The sequence below is a fragment of the Amblyomma maculatum genome, chromosome 1 (genome assembly GCF_055883805.1).
Source record: "Amblyomma maculatum isolate TAMU_Amacu chromosome 1, ASM5588380v1, whole genome shotgun sequence".
NCBI classification, from domain to species: Eukaryota; Metazoa; Arthropoda; class Arachnida; order Ixodida; family Ixodidae; genus Amblyomma; species Amblyomma maculatum.
Window position 1 is genome coordinate 385,609,096 of NC_139344.1, and position 18,795 is coordinate 385,627,890.

The window sequence follows — 18,795 nt, forward strand, 5'->3', positions numbered from 1 at the left end:
CAGCAGGCACCAAAAGAGGACATAAGGGTGATAGTACTGAAATGAACTCTTCATTGGGCTGACTTTCGCTTGCAAAATAACTAAACAACTGGGCGGCGGCTATAGCAACAAACGTGTTCTCTGGTCCTCGAACTGAGAATGGAGTTCCACTCGTTTATGACTCAATTTAAAGATGTCGAAGAAATATCTAGATAAAACCGCGAACGCTAACTATAGCATACCTTAGAACATTATAGAAGCGTACGCCCGTAGCTGGAACCTTTCGAGATAAATCTCGAAGCATTTTTAGCGACAAAGAAAATGATAAAGCGTCGTCTCGCGATAACGAACATCAGCTAACGAAGAATACACAAGCGCTCCGGGCTGTAATCACAGTGATGAGGCCGCATATCCGCGCTGTCATAAAGAACAAAGAAAGACTTGAATAGTGCGTGGAAATATTTGTTTGTAGATAAGTAATACAATTCCAATAGGAAAGCTTGTTATGCGGAAACACGGCATATGCACTGATATTTGCCGGCCCGGTGCTTACAAGAAGTTTTCAGGTACCGAGAGTGGGCAGAATCTAGTTGTAATTTGACGCAGAATGCTTTATGATTTAGTAATCTCCCTTGGTGTATGGCTTTACCAGGCTAGATGAATCAGGGACTAATAGCAGAGCTTAATTATAGATTTGTAAAGGCAGAACAAAATGTTGGTGCTGCAAATTAATGTGGAGACAATTGATGAATTTTGTAACAACTTCCGAAGGTAACTGAAGATTGCGATAGGCAGATAAGTATGGAAAGTAGCAAGAAAAAAAAATTTCTTTTGACTGATAGTTACCACTAATCCTAGCCCCTAGAACAAACTGGCAAGGTTAATAGGACGAAAGTGGAGTGGATATGGCAGTGACTTTCATATATATGGAGATATTGGTTGAAAGACATGTAAAAGATAGCATGAAGCTTGTTCGCTGTGTTTATAGGCTTAAGCTTCCGAAACCAACTTCGGCCATAAGGGACGCCATACTTCAAAGGACATGGTAAATATCGACACACATGGGTCTTTTAACAAGCGTTTACGTCGAACAATATAAAGCTACCTTTCGGATTGAAACAATGTGGCATGAGACAAAATGAGTACATGCTGTAGGGATGTTCTAAAATATGTTGAACAATAGCCTTTACAGTTTAGAAAAAAGCGTTCACTAAAGTTTGCTGTTCGTAGTCGTGTAGCTGGACATATAAAACTCCTCCTAAGACGGCGTATCTTTTCCAAGAAAAATCCCCATACCTCTCCCGAAAAACAAAAACTATAGACGTTATAGACATTACATATACCGGCTATATTTCTCCAATACTAGACTTCGTGGCATAGGCAGAGATGTTTAATGATGCGTCTTTACATGAGGACGCCAATCATAGTTATTTATAGCAGAAAATAATGCCATCAAGCTAGGGTTTCCAGATTGAAATTTATGTACACATAATTGTTTCGAATGATTTAGTCGTGTGATAATAATGCTGACCCTAATATTCTAATCCAAGCTAGAAGACTTACGTTTTTTGTGTCAAAAATACACCCACGATACCACTTACCTGAATAAATAAGCCTTACCTACATGCCGCCCAACGTGCCGAGCACCCACACCTCGAAATGACGAAGTACGATGGCGCATCGGGTATGCCTAACAAACGTTTAATAGGCTGGTCGGGTCCCTATAGTCCGGGACACCGTTGGCTTTTACCAAATGTGTCACGGACTACGGCGCGACCAGCCTTCCCTTAATCTAAGCCAATGTCAATAAATGTTTTCATCATCATCATCACCCTAATTATTACTTCACGCCACACAGACTTTGTCATGCTTTGTAGGGATTGCGCGAGTATCATCCGTGTCACTCATAGGAACATTATGCGCATGGCATGAAGGCTAGCTGCGGCGCCGTGCCCTTACGGGCTCTGTTGATGTTGGCCGCTTGTTTATTCATCTGCGTCTCAGTGTCACAATCCAATCCATGTCAAAGCCAAATTAAATGAACTTCTTTAGATTCAGTGCGTAAAATAAAGTGGACGAAAATTGTAGTTTCTATGCAGGCTCGCTTAAACAAAGTGGCTTGTTCACACATTCAAGCTTGTTCGCACATCCAGAAAATTTCACATTTGCTAGAATTTGTACACCTAATAAAAGCAGTCCTCAGCCCTGCGGCCTATTGGAGTTGCGAAATTTGCAGCGCTGCAGAAGTTTCTTATGCTTTCATATTCATAGCGGGACCTGGAAGTGACCTTTCGTATTTACTTGTTGTGCTGGCGTTTTTCTTTCGAAACAAAAAAGTGTTTTGTGACTTATGTGGAAAATATGAACTTTGCTCCGAAGTAAGAAACTTGACTGGTAGTCCTGTTCTATACGCCGAAGGCAAGCTACACAAAATCAACGTATCTGTCCCTTGTGGTTGCATTCTATCGCACTGGTTTGTTATCACAGTCTCTGCAAATAAAAATATCCCCGGAACTGTTGCATTTTTTTATTGCGAAAGCAATACTACACCAGGTTTCGGCCCGTCGCGTAGTCCGTGGCCGCAGTCATGAATGACCTTGAACCGCCGCGAAGAAGAAGAAGCAAAGAGGAAGAAGAAAGAGAGAAAAGGAACGTTCGGTCACCCGCAGCTAATGCTTTCCTTCTTATTTTATTTATCACACCATTAACTAGATTTGATAGACCGTATATTGTGACGAAATGGTGACAAGCCCGGTAGCCACTAATCAAGAAACTGGTGTTGCACCTGTCTGAAACTCTTTATTGGGCGGACTTGCAAGCGCAAAATAATTTAAGCGATTCGGCGGCAGCCACAACAACAATCATGCTACTCGGCTGTCTAAATAAGAATACCGTCAGAGCGAGAATCGCTCAATTTAAAGGCGGCGAGGAAACATCTAGATAAAGCCGGAAACTGTGCCTAGCAGAACCTTGAACATTGCAGAAGCATACGCGAGTGGCAAGATTCTTCGAGAAAGATGTCGCGCAAGAAACTGATAAAGCGGGGCCTCGCGACAACGAGTATGAACAAATAAAGAAAACTGAATTGATGCGTGTACCAGAAACCGAGTGATAAAGCCCTTGATAAATCCGGATGCCGGCGGGTGTCAAAAAAAAAAAAGAACAAGTAAATATTTATAGATCGCGGCACTATATGACTGTAATTTGCATACTTTTTTGTGCGCGGACATGACGGCGGGTGCTAAAATGAGAGAGCTGATGCGTTTGGCAGAGACATGCTTTGCAGATGTCAGCAATACAGATATGGAGATGTAAGGAAGAAATTTAGCCTGGTCACCCCACAATAGAGTAATCAACCGAGAGCTTTCAGCAGGTCCTTCAATAGTGTAACAAACGCTAGCAGGCTGCTGATGTACATGTTAATCAGAACTGTGTACTAGAGAAAATACGGCATTTGTAACCGGAGACATGCTGAGTAGGAAACAATAGAGGTCGGAGTATATTTTGACAAACTCTGTGGTTACCATTTCACTGGCTTTCTGCCGCGATTCCAAAGTAATATTTGAAGCTTGTCCAAGTGGAATGAGGCAATAATAGAGCAACTTTTTTCTTGCAGTTGTCAGGCAAAGACAACGGGAGAGAACCTAATGTTAGTGACACTAGTGAACAAGTACCACTGAGCGTTGAAGCCTTTTCCTGAACTGTGCAAGCAAATTACTGCTTAATGCTGTCCTTCCTGCAGCTTTATAGCAATCTAACAACAACGAAGAGCTTTTTCCAATGTTTGCTTCCAAACGTCTCCAACAGGCATTCTCAGTGATTGCTGAGAACCTGACTTACTAAATCTGTGATGTTCCACTATTGTTCTCATACAGATGAATGTTGAGACCATATTAGCCTATGCCCCATGGAATTTTGCTGCTTCGGGTACACTTTTTCAAGTACTCACACATTTTGTGTTGAAATAAACATTATGATTTTTTTTTGAACCCTTGCTTTATTACAATGAAAGTCTGCGAAAGCATTGTAAGCGCTCAAACGCAGCCATGGTTGTGCGAACGATTTTCAAGTAGCGGCTGATTAACGTGTTTTCGCACCTTGCAAATTTAAACGCGACAAGCACCTGCATCATTGATTTCAGTACGACAGAAATTGTAAATCTTCCGCTATTATCTTACAGTAAAGAAGTCCTTGAACAATTAGAAACAAACACCTATTTAGGCCAAGCTTAAAACAAATATTGTTACGGGGGAGGGGTTTATTAATTACAAAATATGCGAGCAATGCATGAAAGCCAGCAACAGTCTGAGTAAGGCTAGTCTCAGAACCAGGGGCACTGACCACCCAGCTCCTGCGAATTCTTACTGATTATTATGCTCATTAAAAGTTTTCTCTCTCTCTCGCGCGCGCGCGCGCATTCGCGTCGTCCTTCTTTTTTACATGCGCAACGCCGCAGGGAGCAACGTAATTGGCGTAGCAGTTGTCCCCGGGGCAGTGGAACCTCGTCTTCGAGAGATTCAAGAAGATTTGGAATAGCAGCGTTTCATTCGTGCCTCATGAGCCAGCTGAGTTTTTTGCCTGCAGCGATCTGTCGATGTTAATTTAGCGAAACGTTGGTTACTTCACTCAACGAACATAGAACAACAAAGGGTCCGGTGTATTGCCGCAAGAACTTTTGCTACAGTCTGCCGCGTTGCAATGGCATCCAAAGCCAAACCAATTCATTAGGTTCGTAAGTTACTGCAGCATGAGCTGCATCATAACGAACCTTTGTGCGGTCTTGGGAGAACGGTTGGTCAACGAGCAAGACGCGCACTTTTTCAGCACGGTAAATGCTCCGACACGGATAGGTCATCGTGCACGGAGAATGAGAAGCGCGCATAAGGAAGGAAATAAGGAGAATATCCGGTCCAAAATCTGAACAGCAATTAAGCCGCATTAGTACATTGTACGACGTATTGATCTGCTTTATAAAGTAGACTTCGGAAGAAATGTAATTTAATAATATTCGATTATGTGTCAGCTGTTCCGTTACTTTTTTGTGGATTGACCACTGTAATCAGTTACTTTCCTTATGGAGTGCTTTAGTTCTAATCTATTTCCTGCACGTGCAAAAGCCTGATCTGCAGAGAAGGCTGCACCACAGTTTAAAAGCAGTAAGCGCTGAAGAGGCAGCATGTTTTGCATTCGGTACTAGAGAAGGCCTCACGACTGCTAGACGGAAGAGCAGCTCTACATCAGTTTAGTCCAGAACCACGGTGATCATCTCAGCCTGCTGCGGTTTAATCCAAGACAACTTTCCAAAACATTTTCCCCGGAAAAGCCGAGCAGCGGACAGGGGGAAAGTTTCTACCGATTAGGAACCGCAACGCTGCATCGCCTCAGTCATCATAGCAACCTCGACTGCTAAACACAAGGCGCGCGGTCGATCCCGGTCGCGGCGGCCGCTGTTCAGTGTAAGCGAAAACAAGGCGCCTGTGTTTTGTGGGTTGTGAAAGCATAATAACGAAAGTATGGTTTCTGGCGTCCTCACCATGCGTCCCTGATAGCCAGGCAGGCTTTGTTGCATTCCTGAAAGACGAATTCGCAGATGTGCATGCTAATCTCTTGAAACTGAGCAAAACCCTTTGGAATTTGCGGGGTTTTAACTGCTTTTGAACCCAGTAGCTTTTGAATGACACCTGACGCTTTAAGACAAAGGGATCACTTCGGTAGGCTAACAGTTGGCGTACTGCGCTAGGCTGGTATGTTCTTATACCACAATGATACTATATTGCACTGAAAGGCTGCTTGTTGTTGCTTTTTGATCGTGCTTAACGTCTGCAGATATCAGTTGATCGATGTTTGTACATTAATTATTGATGCTACTGGAGCATCGCCGCGATATTACCTGTGAACCCATGCAATTGCTGCACCAAGACTTCAAGGTCCGCGCTTTCAGATATATTACGAAGCAAAGCTTATATTACTTGGATACATGCAGGTGAACATCCTTTACTCACTCTTCCAGCGCAATGAATCTTGCAATCGAGACAGAGAGAGAAAGAGAGAGAAACATTTATTCTGAGAAGGAGTGAAATATTCGCACTAATAGCGCAGCCTCCTCGGTCCAGGAAGCCGGGGACCCGAGCCGTCCCCCGAGTTCGGTCGGCCAGACTACGGTGATCATCCAGGCTGGGGCTCGACAGCTGAGCCTCCTACTGCTCTTCGTTTAAGTCCTTGGTGGTTATAGTATAAAATGTGGCATCGCCATACATATGTTTTTGGTGCTATCTTAGTATCGATAAAACATTTATCTGTATTTAATGTGAATATACGTACGATAATGAAAACGAAAAAAAAAGTTATCGATTGATCCACCTCAAAATATTTTCTCTGATCCACAAATTTGTTATAAATATATTGACCCAATTTCACCATGTTGAGAAGCACCGTTTCTAGCAAGTACAATTCCTAACCGCGGCCACGCGCGGGAAGATGATAAAGAAGAATGCGAAGAAGAAGCTTTGAATACGTTGTACGTGCTTCAAGGCGTCACATCGCTACCATTTTTCGTTGTTGCCTCTCCTGGTGCCTGCCGAAACTTGAGGTAAATATTTTATTTTGTTCTGGGATCCGTCGCTTAACTCTAGGAGAATTAATCGTAATTTTTTTTAGAAACGCTCTTGCTAGCGTGCACTTTCATTGAAGCAGTGCAGTTGCAGTGATGAGGTGATTCTCATTTCCTTCTGTGAGCTCATTTTATAGGCAGAAGAAGCTTCAGCGTTTTTGGAGCATTGCAGGTTATGCATAAAATAACAAGGGCGCATTACTTCTGGGTAAGGCCTCAACACCCCTTCAATGGCCACTAGCTTAAAGTATACCAACAGAATGGCACTGTCTTTCTAATGACTGACAGTTTGACCGAAGCGCTTTAGCCTACCTGCCAACAATAACCGTGAAATCGAGGTACCTCAACCTGATGCCAGTCACCTGCCTTTTCTTTTCAGAATCCCAAAGGAAACGTTGCCGCGCGTGCAGTTGCATGAACATCTGATCTATTTCTGCGCTAAAGTGTGCAAACCTTAATCCCGTAGGCTGTATAGTCCCAGAGTGTGCATAATGGGCTCGAAATTAACAGAAAAGGATGATTTACGCCACGCACTTAGGTTATAATTTGTTTTTGTTGAGCGAAGGAAAGGAGCTAAGAAATTTGGGCAATATATACATGAGATGATTGTTGAAATGAAAGGTAGTAAAAGAAAAACTTGAATGTTTGGTACTGAGCATGTCATTATCCTGCTGTTGTCCTAACTTTTCGCCACTTCAATATTTGGCTATCTGTCTCTGCTTCGGAACCGATCCCACAAAACGCGTAAAACACTGCTAATTGCCCTCGCCCTACAAACAGATCCCAATGCAGCTTTCGTAATAAGCGTAGCACAATAAGCTTCAATCAGCCATGGGAAATACACCGCGTATTTCCCTCAGTTTTGTTTTCATTTCTGTTTAGCACCGCGAAAGCGGTGGCGCCCAACACTGCTGACAGATGTTAACCCTAAGAGCCAAGTAGCGGTCCACTGTTATTCCTAAAACGTTGTTGCCGTGAAGCCTTCAAGGTCCAGTTGAATGATTCATTAAAAAAATTGCTCGTTGTGAAGTAAGAAGTCGGGTTATTGCCGTTTTTTATATAAAAAAAATGTGAAATCGACAATTTACATTTCTTGATGGCGTAGCTTTGGAGTCATGATCAAAACAACTGGCCCCAAATATTTTTTTTTTACTGTCCGCCAATATACGCATGGTTGAGGCTATGCGAACACGTAAATGTTTGGTTTCGTTTGGCTTGTGGGGTTCAACGTCCCAAATCGACTCATGCTATGATAGACGCCGTAGTGGAGGACTGCGGCAATTTCGACCACCTGGGGTTCTTTAACGTGCACTGACATCGCACAGCACACGGGCGCCTTGCTATTCACCTCCATCGAAAAGCGACCGCCGAGGCCGGTATTCGATCCCTCGTTCTTGGGAACAGTAGTCGAGCGCCCTAACCAATGCGCCACCCCGGCGGGGCAAAGCACGTAAATGCATTGCAAAATCGACTCATTCTTAAACAAATCATTTATACTGAGTGATTCTACATTAATGGGAGTCGATAAAGGACAAAGTGAAACCTGTGAAGTTACTGCTTGGAATGAGCGTTAATTATTGATGCTACTGACTGCGTCACTAGTGTGAACACGAGTAACCCCAGATATGTTATCGTGTTAGGTGAGCGAAACTTCTACACGCAAGGCTTTTCATTATCGGTCAGTTACAAGTTCGAGATATATACGTGCAGTATGTGGATAGGGAGTATGTAGTTTCGCAAGGGAAGATGAAGGGCAGATGAAGGGCAGAGACCAGATTGTCAACCTTTGCTGGATCATGGAAAAAGCAAGAGAGTTCCAGAAACCCATCTACTTCTGCTTTATTGATTATGCGAACGCGTTTGACTATGTAGATCACAGCAGATTGCGGCAAGCTCTCCAAGAGATGGGAGCTCCAATTCACCTCATCTGTATCCTCAGGAACCTGAATGAAGGGCAAGAGACCACAGTCAGAACTGGGCATGGTCTTACTGATTGGTTTTTGATTGAGAAAGGAATGAGACAAGGCTGCATACTGTCGCCCTGCTTGTTTAACCTATATGCTGAGTGCATCATGAGGAAGGCCGGCCTGGACGTGTCTTCAGCTGGAGTGAATATTGCCGGAAAACGTATCAACAACCTTAGATATGCGGATGATACCCCTTTAATGGCAGAAAGTGAAGTGGAACTCAAGAGACTTCTGATGCGCGTACAAGAAGAGAGGGAGAAGTTTGGGCTTAAACTGAACACCAAGAAGACAAAGATCGTGGCGACTTGCCCTATCAAGTCCTGGAGCATCAAGGGACAAGAAGTGGAAGCTGTGACAGATTTTCTCTTCTTGGGCTCCAAGATTACCCCGGAAGGAGACTGCAGCCATAAAATTAGGAGCCGCCTGCTTCTGGGAAAGAACCATGGCTAGCCTTGACCGCCTAGTAAAAAGCAGAGACATTCGGCTGCCAACCAAGATCCGTATAACTCGTGCTGTGGTCCATCCAGTAGTGATGTATGGATGCGAGAGTTGGTCTGCAGAAGAAGGCTGACCGCCGAAGAATTTACTCGTATGAAATGTGGTGCTGGCGGAGACTCTTGAGAGTTCCTTGGACATCCAGAAGTTAAATCAGTCGATACTGTCGACCATAAACCCTGACTGCTCATTGGAAGGTCAAATTCTAAAGTTAAAGCTCAGCTACTTCGGTCATCTGATGAGAAGAGAGGAGTCGCTGGAGAAAGATTTGATGTTGGGAAAGGTTGAGGGTCACCGGAGAAGGGGTAGACAGCAAACGCGATGGTTAGATGACATCCTCGAGGCACTGCAGATGAAAATATGTGATGTTAAGAAGATAATGAGAGACCGGAAAGCGTGGCCTGCTATGGTCCATAGGGTCAATGAGAGCCGGACATGACTGAATGACTGAACTGAACTGAAATAAATGTATTGAGTATTCATGGATAGTAAATATGAGCTGTAATATTACGGTATTTCTAACTATACTGAACTTGTTTAGTACTTACGGCAAATGTTAAGTAGATCTTTTCGAAATGAAAGACCGCAATGATTGGTCACTGCTCTATTACTTCTCTAATCCTAAATGTCAGTTTGTACTAAATATTTGCGAACTCAAGCTTGTTCTTTCAGGTAGAGATGAATACCAAGAACGAACTGAAGTTCACCGCCGTGAAGTGAACTAACTGACAAAAGATATCCTTTGTTAACAGGTGGACCTATCGTACGACAGCTGTTTTAAATGTATCAGCGAGAACATGTGGACTCTGGCCTGGATCATTGGCAAAAATTAGGACAAAAAATATCCAAGATTGGTGCTTGCATATAGCGTCCGCACTAGAATTCAGGAGACATTTATGTGCTATATCAGCGGCATAACGCCTTTAACTGCTTTTTCAGCCGCACAGAAGCTCTCTCTTGAGCCAAGGCGAAATAACGACCAACGCTTTCACAGGGGTAACGGAACTGACTCACCAACCGACTGTCATAAGTTCGAATTCTAATTATCCCAATTTTCTTTTTAGTGCTACACATTGACATATTGCCACTAACCATTCAAAACTTTATTTCTTATTTTTTCCTGCAGCCGCCAGCATGCAGCCTTAACACTGCGATTACAGCGCACGAATCTATTTGTATTCTTTGTTTTATTCATTTAATTTGTCGCGACAAGTAGCCTTATCGTGCTATTTCTCACGAAAGATGCGCCCAGATGTATCTCGAAGATTCCAGACATTCGCGTGTGTTTCTACAATGTTCCAGTGTATGCTAGTTACCCGTTGCAGTTTTATCTCGATCTTTCTTCGTGCCCTTTAAAACGGGCGCTGATGCGCAAAACGGGCATTCGCAGAACGACGACCTCCTAGAATGTTATTGCTATCGCCGCCGCCGATTGATTAGTTCTTTTGCGGGCACAAGTCAGCCCAAATAAATAATTGGTTCCAGTAAATCTCAAGCCTTCTCATTCGTCGCCAATGGCATTGTCACCACCACGTCATAATATCACATATGACAATGAGGTTTGATTCATGTTAAATGATTTTAATCTCTATTATTGATTCTCTATATGATTTCTACTTATTTTTATTCCATGTGTGCCTTTAATACGGATTTTATCTACGTTACAAGAAATGTGCTGGCTTTTCTGCTATATGTAACCCACAACAGTCTCTCTCGTAATACGCTATCCAAATAGAAATCTAAAGGCACCCGGTATAATGATGTCGGCGTAGCTTTTGTAAATTTGTCAGCAGACATTTAGCAGTACATTCAAAAACGCAGGGGAGCGCGTCAAAATCAATCTATTTGCAACCCTTGATTACAGTAGTGGGAAATGGTATGACAACAAGGAACCAGGGGCAGGAAAGAGCGCAGGGGTAAATACGAAGAGTTAATATCTTGAATTTCATGAAGTTTATTTCCAGATTTAAAGTGCATTTCGAAGCTTAAGTTAATTACTACATAAATATATTGTGTCAAATGGATTGCCTGATGCATGTTTTTTGTTCGAAATTCCCCGTATTTTCAACTTTCATCGATTCTGCACTTTGTGCTAGTGTGGTCGTTCCGTTTGAAATGTTCTGAAAAAAAAAATATTTCAGTAAATGATTAACCACAAAACTTCATCGAATATTGACCCTTAGCGCAACTTTTGATTTTGTTTCTTGACAAGAACACATATTACCAAGGACTGACCGTAGAAAGGGCTGGCAAGAAAACACCTATTATCCCTAGAAATTACTATTTGTTTAAGATAGCTCATTTAAGGAGCTTTATGACGTGTAATTGAGTTTATGAGATCATTTTTTGTTTATGTAGTCGCATGAGGTTCACACAACAAATGCTTTCTCCTTGCCTCAATTTGCCTTTTAGTGTACCTGGAAACATGTGGGACGAATATTGTTTACAAAATTTATGCTTCTTTATTTCCTTCCAGCACGATCGCTTGCGGAGGAAGATCGGCCCATTAAAATATCGCACACCATGGCTGAGCTTTCTGTGCTTCCATCGGTGATGATGCGGTCCATGATGCGATCTGGTCTATCAAGGATTGGCATAGAGGAGTCGGTGTAAGCAAAAATCTACTTATTTTTTAAGTACCTGAGCCAGCTGATCAGATAAAAATTGCATAAAATAGTATAAACTAACTATTAGTCAACTATCCTTAGGTCTAAATGAGTAAGTGCACACACAGCTAGCTGTAAGACTACGTTATAACCATGCCTTGAGGTCATATTTTATGTATTTTAGGAGATTTTTGACTTTGTACGCTCCGCCTGAATGCTCTTTCACCTTCTCCTAAAGCAATGCAATACAGCTGCGTAAATGGTGTGCGTTTGACTTTCCAGCCAGTGAATATTTATGAGCAGTGAATAAGCCTGCGCAAAACCTGTCTGAAAGTAGAGGTTCGAGGAAGAGGAAATAACAGCAGTACAGTTGTGGATTCCTTAAACCTCGTACTGATCGTCTCGCAGACAAGGTGAAGACTGCATTTTGATCGAGCCATATAAGTTTTGTAGGCTTCTAACTTAGCACCGTTGGGAAAGTTTATTGCGGAGAGACAAGAGAACGCTCGGCGACCAAATTACCTTTACAGGCATACGTGCTCTCTTTTTCTGGAAGGTATTCACAATATATAAGGTTCTATAAAGGTGATAGAGATAAAAAGCACATTTAAGTGTATACCTGTTATCATAAACAGTAAATTAACACGTATGTTTAAAGAGAAAAAAAAAAGAGACGCTAGAATTTATTGCTGGAGAGAAAATAAATAATCTAGCTTTGCCATGTCGTGTAGAATGTACAAGCCCACCTCTTCTAATTTCAACCTTACAATTATTGAGACGCTACGCTTCTATACTGCCACATGTTGCATAAATGCCTGCACAGCAGGACTTGTGGCGCGTAGGGAGTTCCGGAAAACATTCGGCTGCCTGCTTTTCGGTGCCTTTACGTTTTCTAACAGTATGCCAGTATAGAAGTTTCCCGCGCAGCACATTATAGCTCCAATAAGAAACGTGTGGTTCCTAGTCATTCTACTTCCCTATTTCGCGCAAAGAATTAGGAATATTGTACCACCAGATTGCATACAGATCACAAAACTCTCTCATAAAAGTATGGAAAGATAATGTAACAGCACAGAAGAAGATGAAGTTTAGAACACAAGTGAAGGAGAAAGACGTTGGAAAAAGACTCTCGTGCCGGACGCGCTGCCGTTGACCAGCTGAGCTCCCTGCCCTATCGTCTTGTTGTTCAGCGCTCCGACGTCTTACCGCCGTCGTAATAATATGTTATAATCGTTATAATCAATACCAATGAGCATATTATTTCTCAAGCATCGTTTTTTTATTTCAGAACGTTGTAATAAGAGAAGCGACCAACGTATTCTTACTACTCGAGAAAATTTCAAAAGAAAGATTCGCTGTTTACAAAAGGTAGAGATAACAAAACACGTTTGTGTATTTTTTTACCAGCCAACGTGTCTAAAACTTCTTGGGACTCTAGGGCGAACTGCTAAATTTGCGATCACTAGTCTATCTTCTCCACTTGGTGCCATGAAGTCGAAAATTATTTTCTATTATTCAAACTACGAAAGAGTTGCACTGGAACGTGGCGGCAAACAAGCCTGAAACTAAATTCGTATCTTTTTATAATAGAGGCTACTATTACACAAAGCTGCTGTCGCTTATATTCCGTAAGGAAAAAAAAAAACATCGGCACTCCAATTTCTCCTTTTTATCTTCAAAGTAACCTTGCAGCAACGATGAACCCTCATGCGTACACAGAATGAAGCTAGAAAGGCTGAGATATTACATTTGATTTCCTTACCCAACATTATTCATAGCCTATGAGCCCGTGACTTTAACGAACTCCTCAAAATAAACATATCACGACTGTAATTTCAAAGAGATTTGCAATGATCCCTTCCGTGAAATTAGCTTCACCCCTATACAGGCTCTTTTGTTCTTGAGTCGATATATAAGAAGATCCATCTGAGTGTAATCAGCAAAATTCGTGGACACTTTGGCGACTAAAGTGATGAAAGCCGAAAGCCTGAGTGCCGCATTCTGCTACGCGACTGTTGCGCATGTAGCGATGAATCCTGCTACGAGTAAAGCGAGCGGCTACTTTAACATTCTGCAAGTGCATTCTGCTTGACAGCGGCGAAATACCACTCCTTGCATCTTCGAAGTTCTACGTTTACTGTTATGTGGTTGATTTTACCGGGTGCGCGGCATTAATTAGCAATAATTTCCAAATAACACTAATTAGTGAATATTTTAGTAGGCATTGATTAGGTATTCATTATAAATAATTATTAACCAATTTGTAGGTTGAAAATAATTGATAATTAGTGATTGTTAAGCAGTAATTAGTATTTATCGCTTAGTAATTCATTATTTAAACTATAACTTAGTATTGATAAGTGATTGGCATATGGCCATATAAGGCACGCATTCGCGCATACTGTGGTGGTGCTCTGTGATTGCACGACGTCATCCAGTCTCGACCATTCAGAGCCGCAGCAAAAGCGGGAGACTTTTGCTGACGACAATAACATGACAATAACAATAAAATATATGTTGGGTGCACTTACTACTTATTATCATTTTTGTTATTGCAATAAGAAGCAGTGCTGGGTTCAGATGAGATTTTTTTGCTTTTCCAGAGGCCAAGAAGGCAACCCGATGCACTTCTGCACCTTATGCACTGTCTGCGTTCTTATCATTGTGGTGTTCTCTTACGGCATCTACCTTGCCTTCATCAAAGGCAAAGGTGCGCAATAATTCTTTCTTCTGAGTCAGTTGTCGCCCAGAAGCTACCGAGAGGAGGTAACAATAGCGTCCATTTGAACCTTGTTTCATCACATTGGAGATTCCACGAGGGTAATGTTTGCCTGTTGTACAAGCAAATGTTGACCTCGCTTTCACCATAGGGAAACATATTACGTAAGGAGCGGAAACTACCCTAGGGCTCTGCAGCCAAGCTACTAAAACTGCCGCCAGCGCCCTGAGCGGTAGGTCAGACCGCTAATTTTATCCTCTGAGATTTTAGGCGCCTGTTCTAGCTCTGTTTAAGTTTCGGTTTCGATCGTAAAGCTTTCGATTCTAATTTAGATTTGGCTATTAAAACAATCAGCTACGTCGTCTATAGTGTTGCGCAATGGATTTAATACTTCTTTCTAAGCATGCAATGCATGCAGTCGTAATAAAGTGGCGTGTACTGTAAATACCGTCCAGCTTCTCCAGAACCAAGGTACGACTTTCGTAGTTCATTCAGATCGGAATAATGCAACAGGAGCTGTTTTCTATATGGCACAGTGGCAGTGGCTGTGCTTCTATAAGAAATGTTTATTTTCTCGCTTACATTTTGAATTGGACAGAAATAATAATAAGAAAATGCCTTAAATTACAAAAATAGCAAGAAAAAAGCTATGGTAAATCACGTAGCAGAGTGTCAAGGGGAAAAGTAAAAAAGAAAATCGTGCACACCCGCTCCGTGTATTGCTTCTAAAACATCACCCGTGGGAACAACACAAAAGGGGTTCTCAGCGGCTAGACACAACGCGGAAAAATGCACATGCAACCCGCGCGGAATTTCTACACAACATCAGCCTTAAGCAATAGTCTGTTCAGAAATTTTAACACAACACACTGAACACATGATAAGTAGGGTCGTGATCAAAACTGGCTGCTGCACCTGTGACACAGGTGATACGGGTGTATACTGTGCGCGACTAATAGCAGTAGATGTCCTCAAAATGCAGGCCACGGACGGGCAGCAGCGCTTTGGCTACCGCAACCAGAATGTTTTAGCCGCGACAAAAAACACAGCATGTAAAAATTGTGCCTACGATCTGGCATCGTGCCTGTACAGTATAAGGCAAACATAATTCGCAAAACAATCCCAAATGCGCAATACACTGTTCTTGTCGTGCCGAATAAATGTTTGGGTTATGGTATAGGTGAGCCACGCATAAATGCTTTGTTCTAAAGCGTAAGTGTTGCGACTGACTTTATAAATTTACGCATTGGAAGTAATGCACATGTTGTTCAGAAACACACGACCTAAAAACAGTGGTTGCACGGGTAAAGTGCGTCACGGCTCGTTATTCCATGTTACACGTACAAAATGCATACACGCAGCACTACAAACGACCTGCTAACAGCTTTCTTAGCTCAAGAAGCACAAAAATCAGTTCTACAGATAAAATAAACTAAGCTATCCGCAAAAACGAGGCGCCGCGTTGAAAGGCGCGGGGAGGTGGGCGTATCCGACGGCACATGACCGGCGCCGCACCGTTTATATGAAAACGGGACGCTTAGATGAAACTCGGAATATGTGTGGTAAGCTATCTATCCGTGAGCTGAAGTCGAAGCGCACATCTGTAAACCGCCTAGCGGGTGATCTGACCAGTACCCATTCAGCCACAAAACGGCTCAAATTTCCGCTCTTTACATATGTTTGTTTCTCCATGCCTTCCCAATTATCCAAATGTTTTCGAATATCTAATCCGCAAGAAAAGAGACAGAAAAAACACAGCCGTTTCCTTACCCAAACTCTGCATGATTAAACGATAATTCCAACATATATGAATGGAAAGTTGTTTGTTTTTCTTCGCAAATTAACTGGCGAATTGGTAAATTTTTTATCGGCTGCATTCAGCGTACTTCTTGACATCGAAAACACACAGATTAGTTACTGATAGCAAACGTGCTCACAGAAACTCTTTGTTCTTCATCGAGGTTCGGGACATTTGCATTCACGTTTTCTTGTCAGCCTGCGTGATTGCGAATAACTTCGCAGCAGTCACCGCATATCGTTTCGTGACATGAGACAGGTGTTGCGTGTGGTGTTTTGCCAGGTAGTAGCGTGAGCCCTCAGGAAAGATGTTTGCTGCGCTTTCATTTTCGGCTTACTAGGGTCGCCTTTCAGAAAACCGTGTTCCAAATTCGCAATCAGCGCTCTTAGTAGCGCGCAAAGTAGTATTCAACGAAACGGTTTCATTCAGAAATGTAACTGTGTATAGTTGTTTACAAGCTTGTACGCTGTCGTCAATAACTAAATAGTTCGTTGATTCCTTTACTGCTAATGTCATTTAACATGCAATAAGCTTTCACTCTGTCGTTTACAGATGCCCTGATATTTTAGTGCCTCATTCTGCAGGGTGCCTAGGATCCCTGCGTAAGCTAGTCTGGTTTCAATCCTGTGCTGTCAACTCGTTAAATAACTATGGACACCAAATTTTGGTGCAATTTTTCTTCTTGTTAATGATGCGGAAGTCATTACTGTATATCAATCCCCACACAGTTTTCGCTTACGACCAATAAATAATTTATAACTGAATTTTCTATTCTCACCAGTTTTGGTTTCGTTATCCGAGAGATGGCTGTGACGTCACAATCATCTCTTGATACGCGGCATGAAAAAACAGCGATATAATCACTCAATTTTCACTTGCAATGACTCCTATTCTTGAGGCAGGCTGGCTTTACTATTGTAGTGAATTGAAGTGACACACCAATGATATCGCTGTATTTTCATCCTTCGCGTGCTAAACTTGACTGTGACGTCACAGCCATCGATCGGCTGTTGAAATCGAAATCGAAACAGGTGAGAAAAGAAATTCGATTATAAATTATTCAGTATTCATAGGCGAATGTGACGTGGTAATCCATGTACAGTAATGTCCTAGGCATCATTACAAATGATATAACACGAACCCAGAAATGAGGTGCCTATAGTCCTTTAAGACTTAACATCTTGTTTCAAAGCAACAGACATTATATGTCTTTGCATCGTCGGAAACTGAGGATTCATATTCTTCAGTGCTGACACCAATCTGTCTACAGTGAATTACTGCTCTAAACTGTTTAATAATTAATATGCGCGCTTGCAGTACATCCATAAGCGTGATTAATTTGTCAAATTGTCTAAATAAATTTTATCTGCGCCAAATATTTACCTTTGAGCCAGACTGTCGAGGATTCCGCAGCCTTGTAACACAAGGTAAGAACAATCACTCGCCATAAAAATTGAAGCGTTTTCGAGTTGAAAGAAAATAGTACCCACTGTTCTTTATCAGATAAAACAGTGTAACATTACGCGCTGCTTCGCTGCAACTCTATACCGATATGCTGATTCTGTGTACACTGGCGTTCACTGAGTGCACAAAGCTTCAGACGTGACTGTAGTATAGCTGTTGGAGCAGCACGCTAAGTAATTATTTGTGCATAACCAACCGCAGAGCCATATGCCGGTGAAGAGTTCAAATTGGAAGCCGTCAAAAATTAGTCTTACTTACTTTGACTACACACCACTAACTATGCACGTTTCTTGACCGAGAATCGTTCCTTTTTTTTTTTTCTTTTTACATATCTCGATTATATTGAGGGTATCCAGAGTGGGCTTTTCTGTACTAAAATGCACTCCCAGTTGTTAGTGCCTCCATAACTTAACTTCCTTATAGTTTCATGGCTTTTTTTGTACGTGTATGTGCGAAAGCTAGTTTTTGCAACCAGATTTGTTAGCTGCTTCCTTCACTGCAATTCAATATTTTTGCATTGCAGTTATTTTTGTTGACGCGAATTTTACCCTTATTGTAGGAAAAATGACCTCACTCGCATGTAACAAATTTTGGTGCTGGTATCTATAATCTGCATGCACGTACCACTCTTGAAAATTTGAAACGAAATTGGATAATACTCACTTACGCATGACATGTTTTTTACTCCATACAGGCCCCATCCCCATTGACGCAGGTAATCAAGAAATGTCTAGAAATGTGCTATGCTTGGCAATTATATTTCGTAAGCCATTCGGTCTACACTATCTGTCTCTTTTTCTTCAGAAGAAACCACGACAGTCGTATCGTTTGAGACGTGTAAGTAAGCGCAGTCACTTTATATTCTTGCCATACACAGAGTAAGAAAATGGTGCTAAATATATTTGCTTTCTATTTTCTAAGCTTTCCTAAAGAGAGAAATGTCAATCGTATCTTATGTCATTGGCTCTAATTACAAGTACTGGATTTTGCAAACTGCCGTTAAGAATTATGACAAAATATAGTGTAAGAAATGTTAGTCAGTATGACTTAAGCGATGCGCTAACTGTTGCGGCCACGTTCATTGAAGTTTTTCCCAAAACACAATGACCACTGACCGAATTTTTGCTTCTATTCCGAAACATTTCAGTCTGCTCACC

The 18,795-nt window shown here is 42.0% G+C and overlaps 1 protein-coding gene across 1 annotated transcript in view; it reads left to right on the top strand.

The window, feature by feature from the left end:
* The first annotated feature begins 11,991 nt into the window (after positions 1-11,991).
* The window catches only part of LOC146208428 (uncharacterized), a 28,656-nt gene continuing 21,852 nt past the window's right edge, over positions 11,992-18,795 (top strand). The window contains exons 1-5 of the mRNA XM_084587271.1: positions 11,992-12,070; positions 14,261-14,367; positions 17,569-17,601; positions 18,333-18,353; positions 18,443-18,475. Coding sequence (XP_084443397.1) covers positions 14,280-14,367; positions 17,569-17,601; positions 18,333-18,353; positions 18,443-18,475 — 175 coding nt within the window. The 5' untranslated portion in view covers positions 11,992-12,070; positions 14,261-14,279. The remainder of the gene's footprint in view (positions 12,071-14,260; positions 14,368-17,568; positions 17,602-18,332; positions 18,354-18,442; positions 18,476-18,795) is intronic.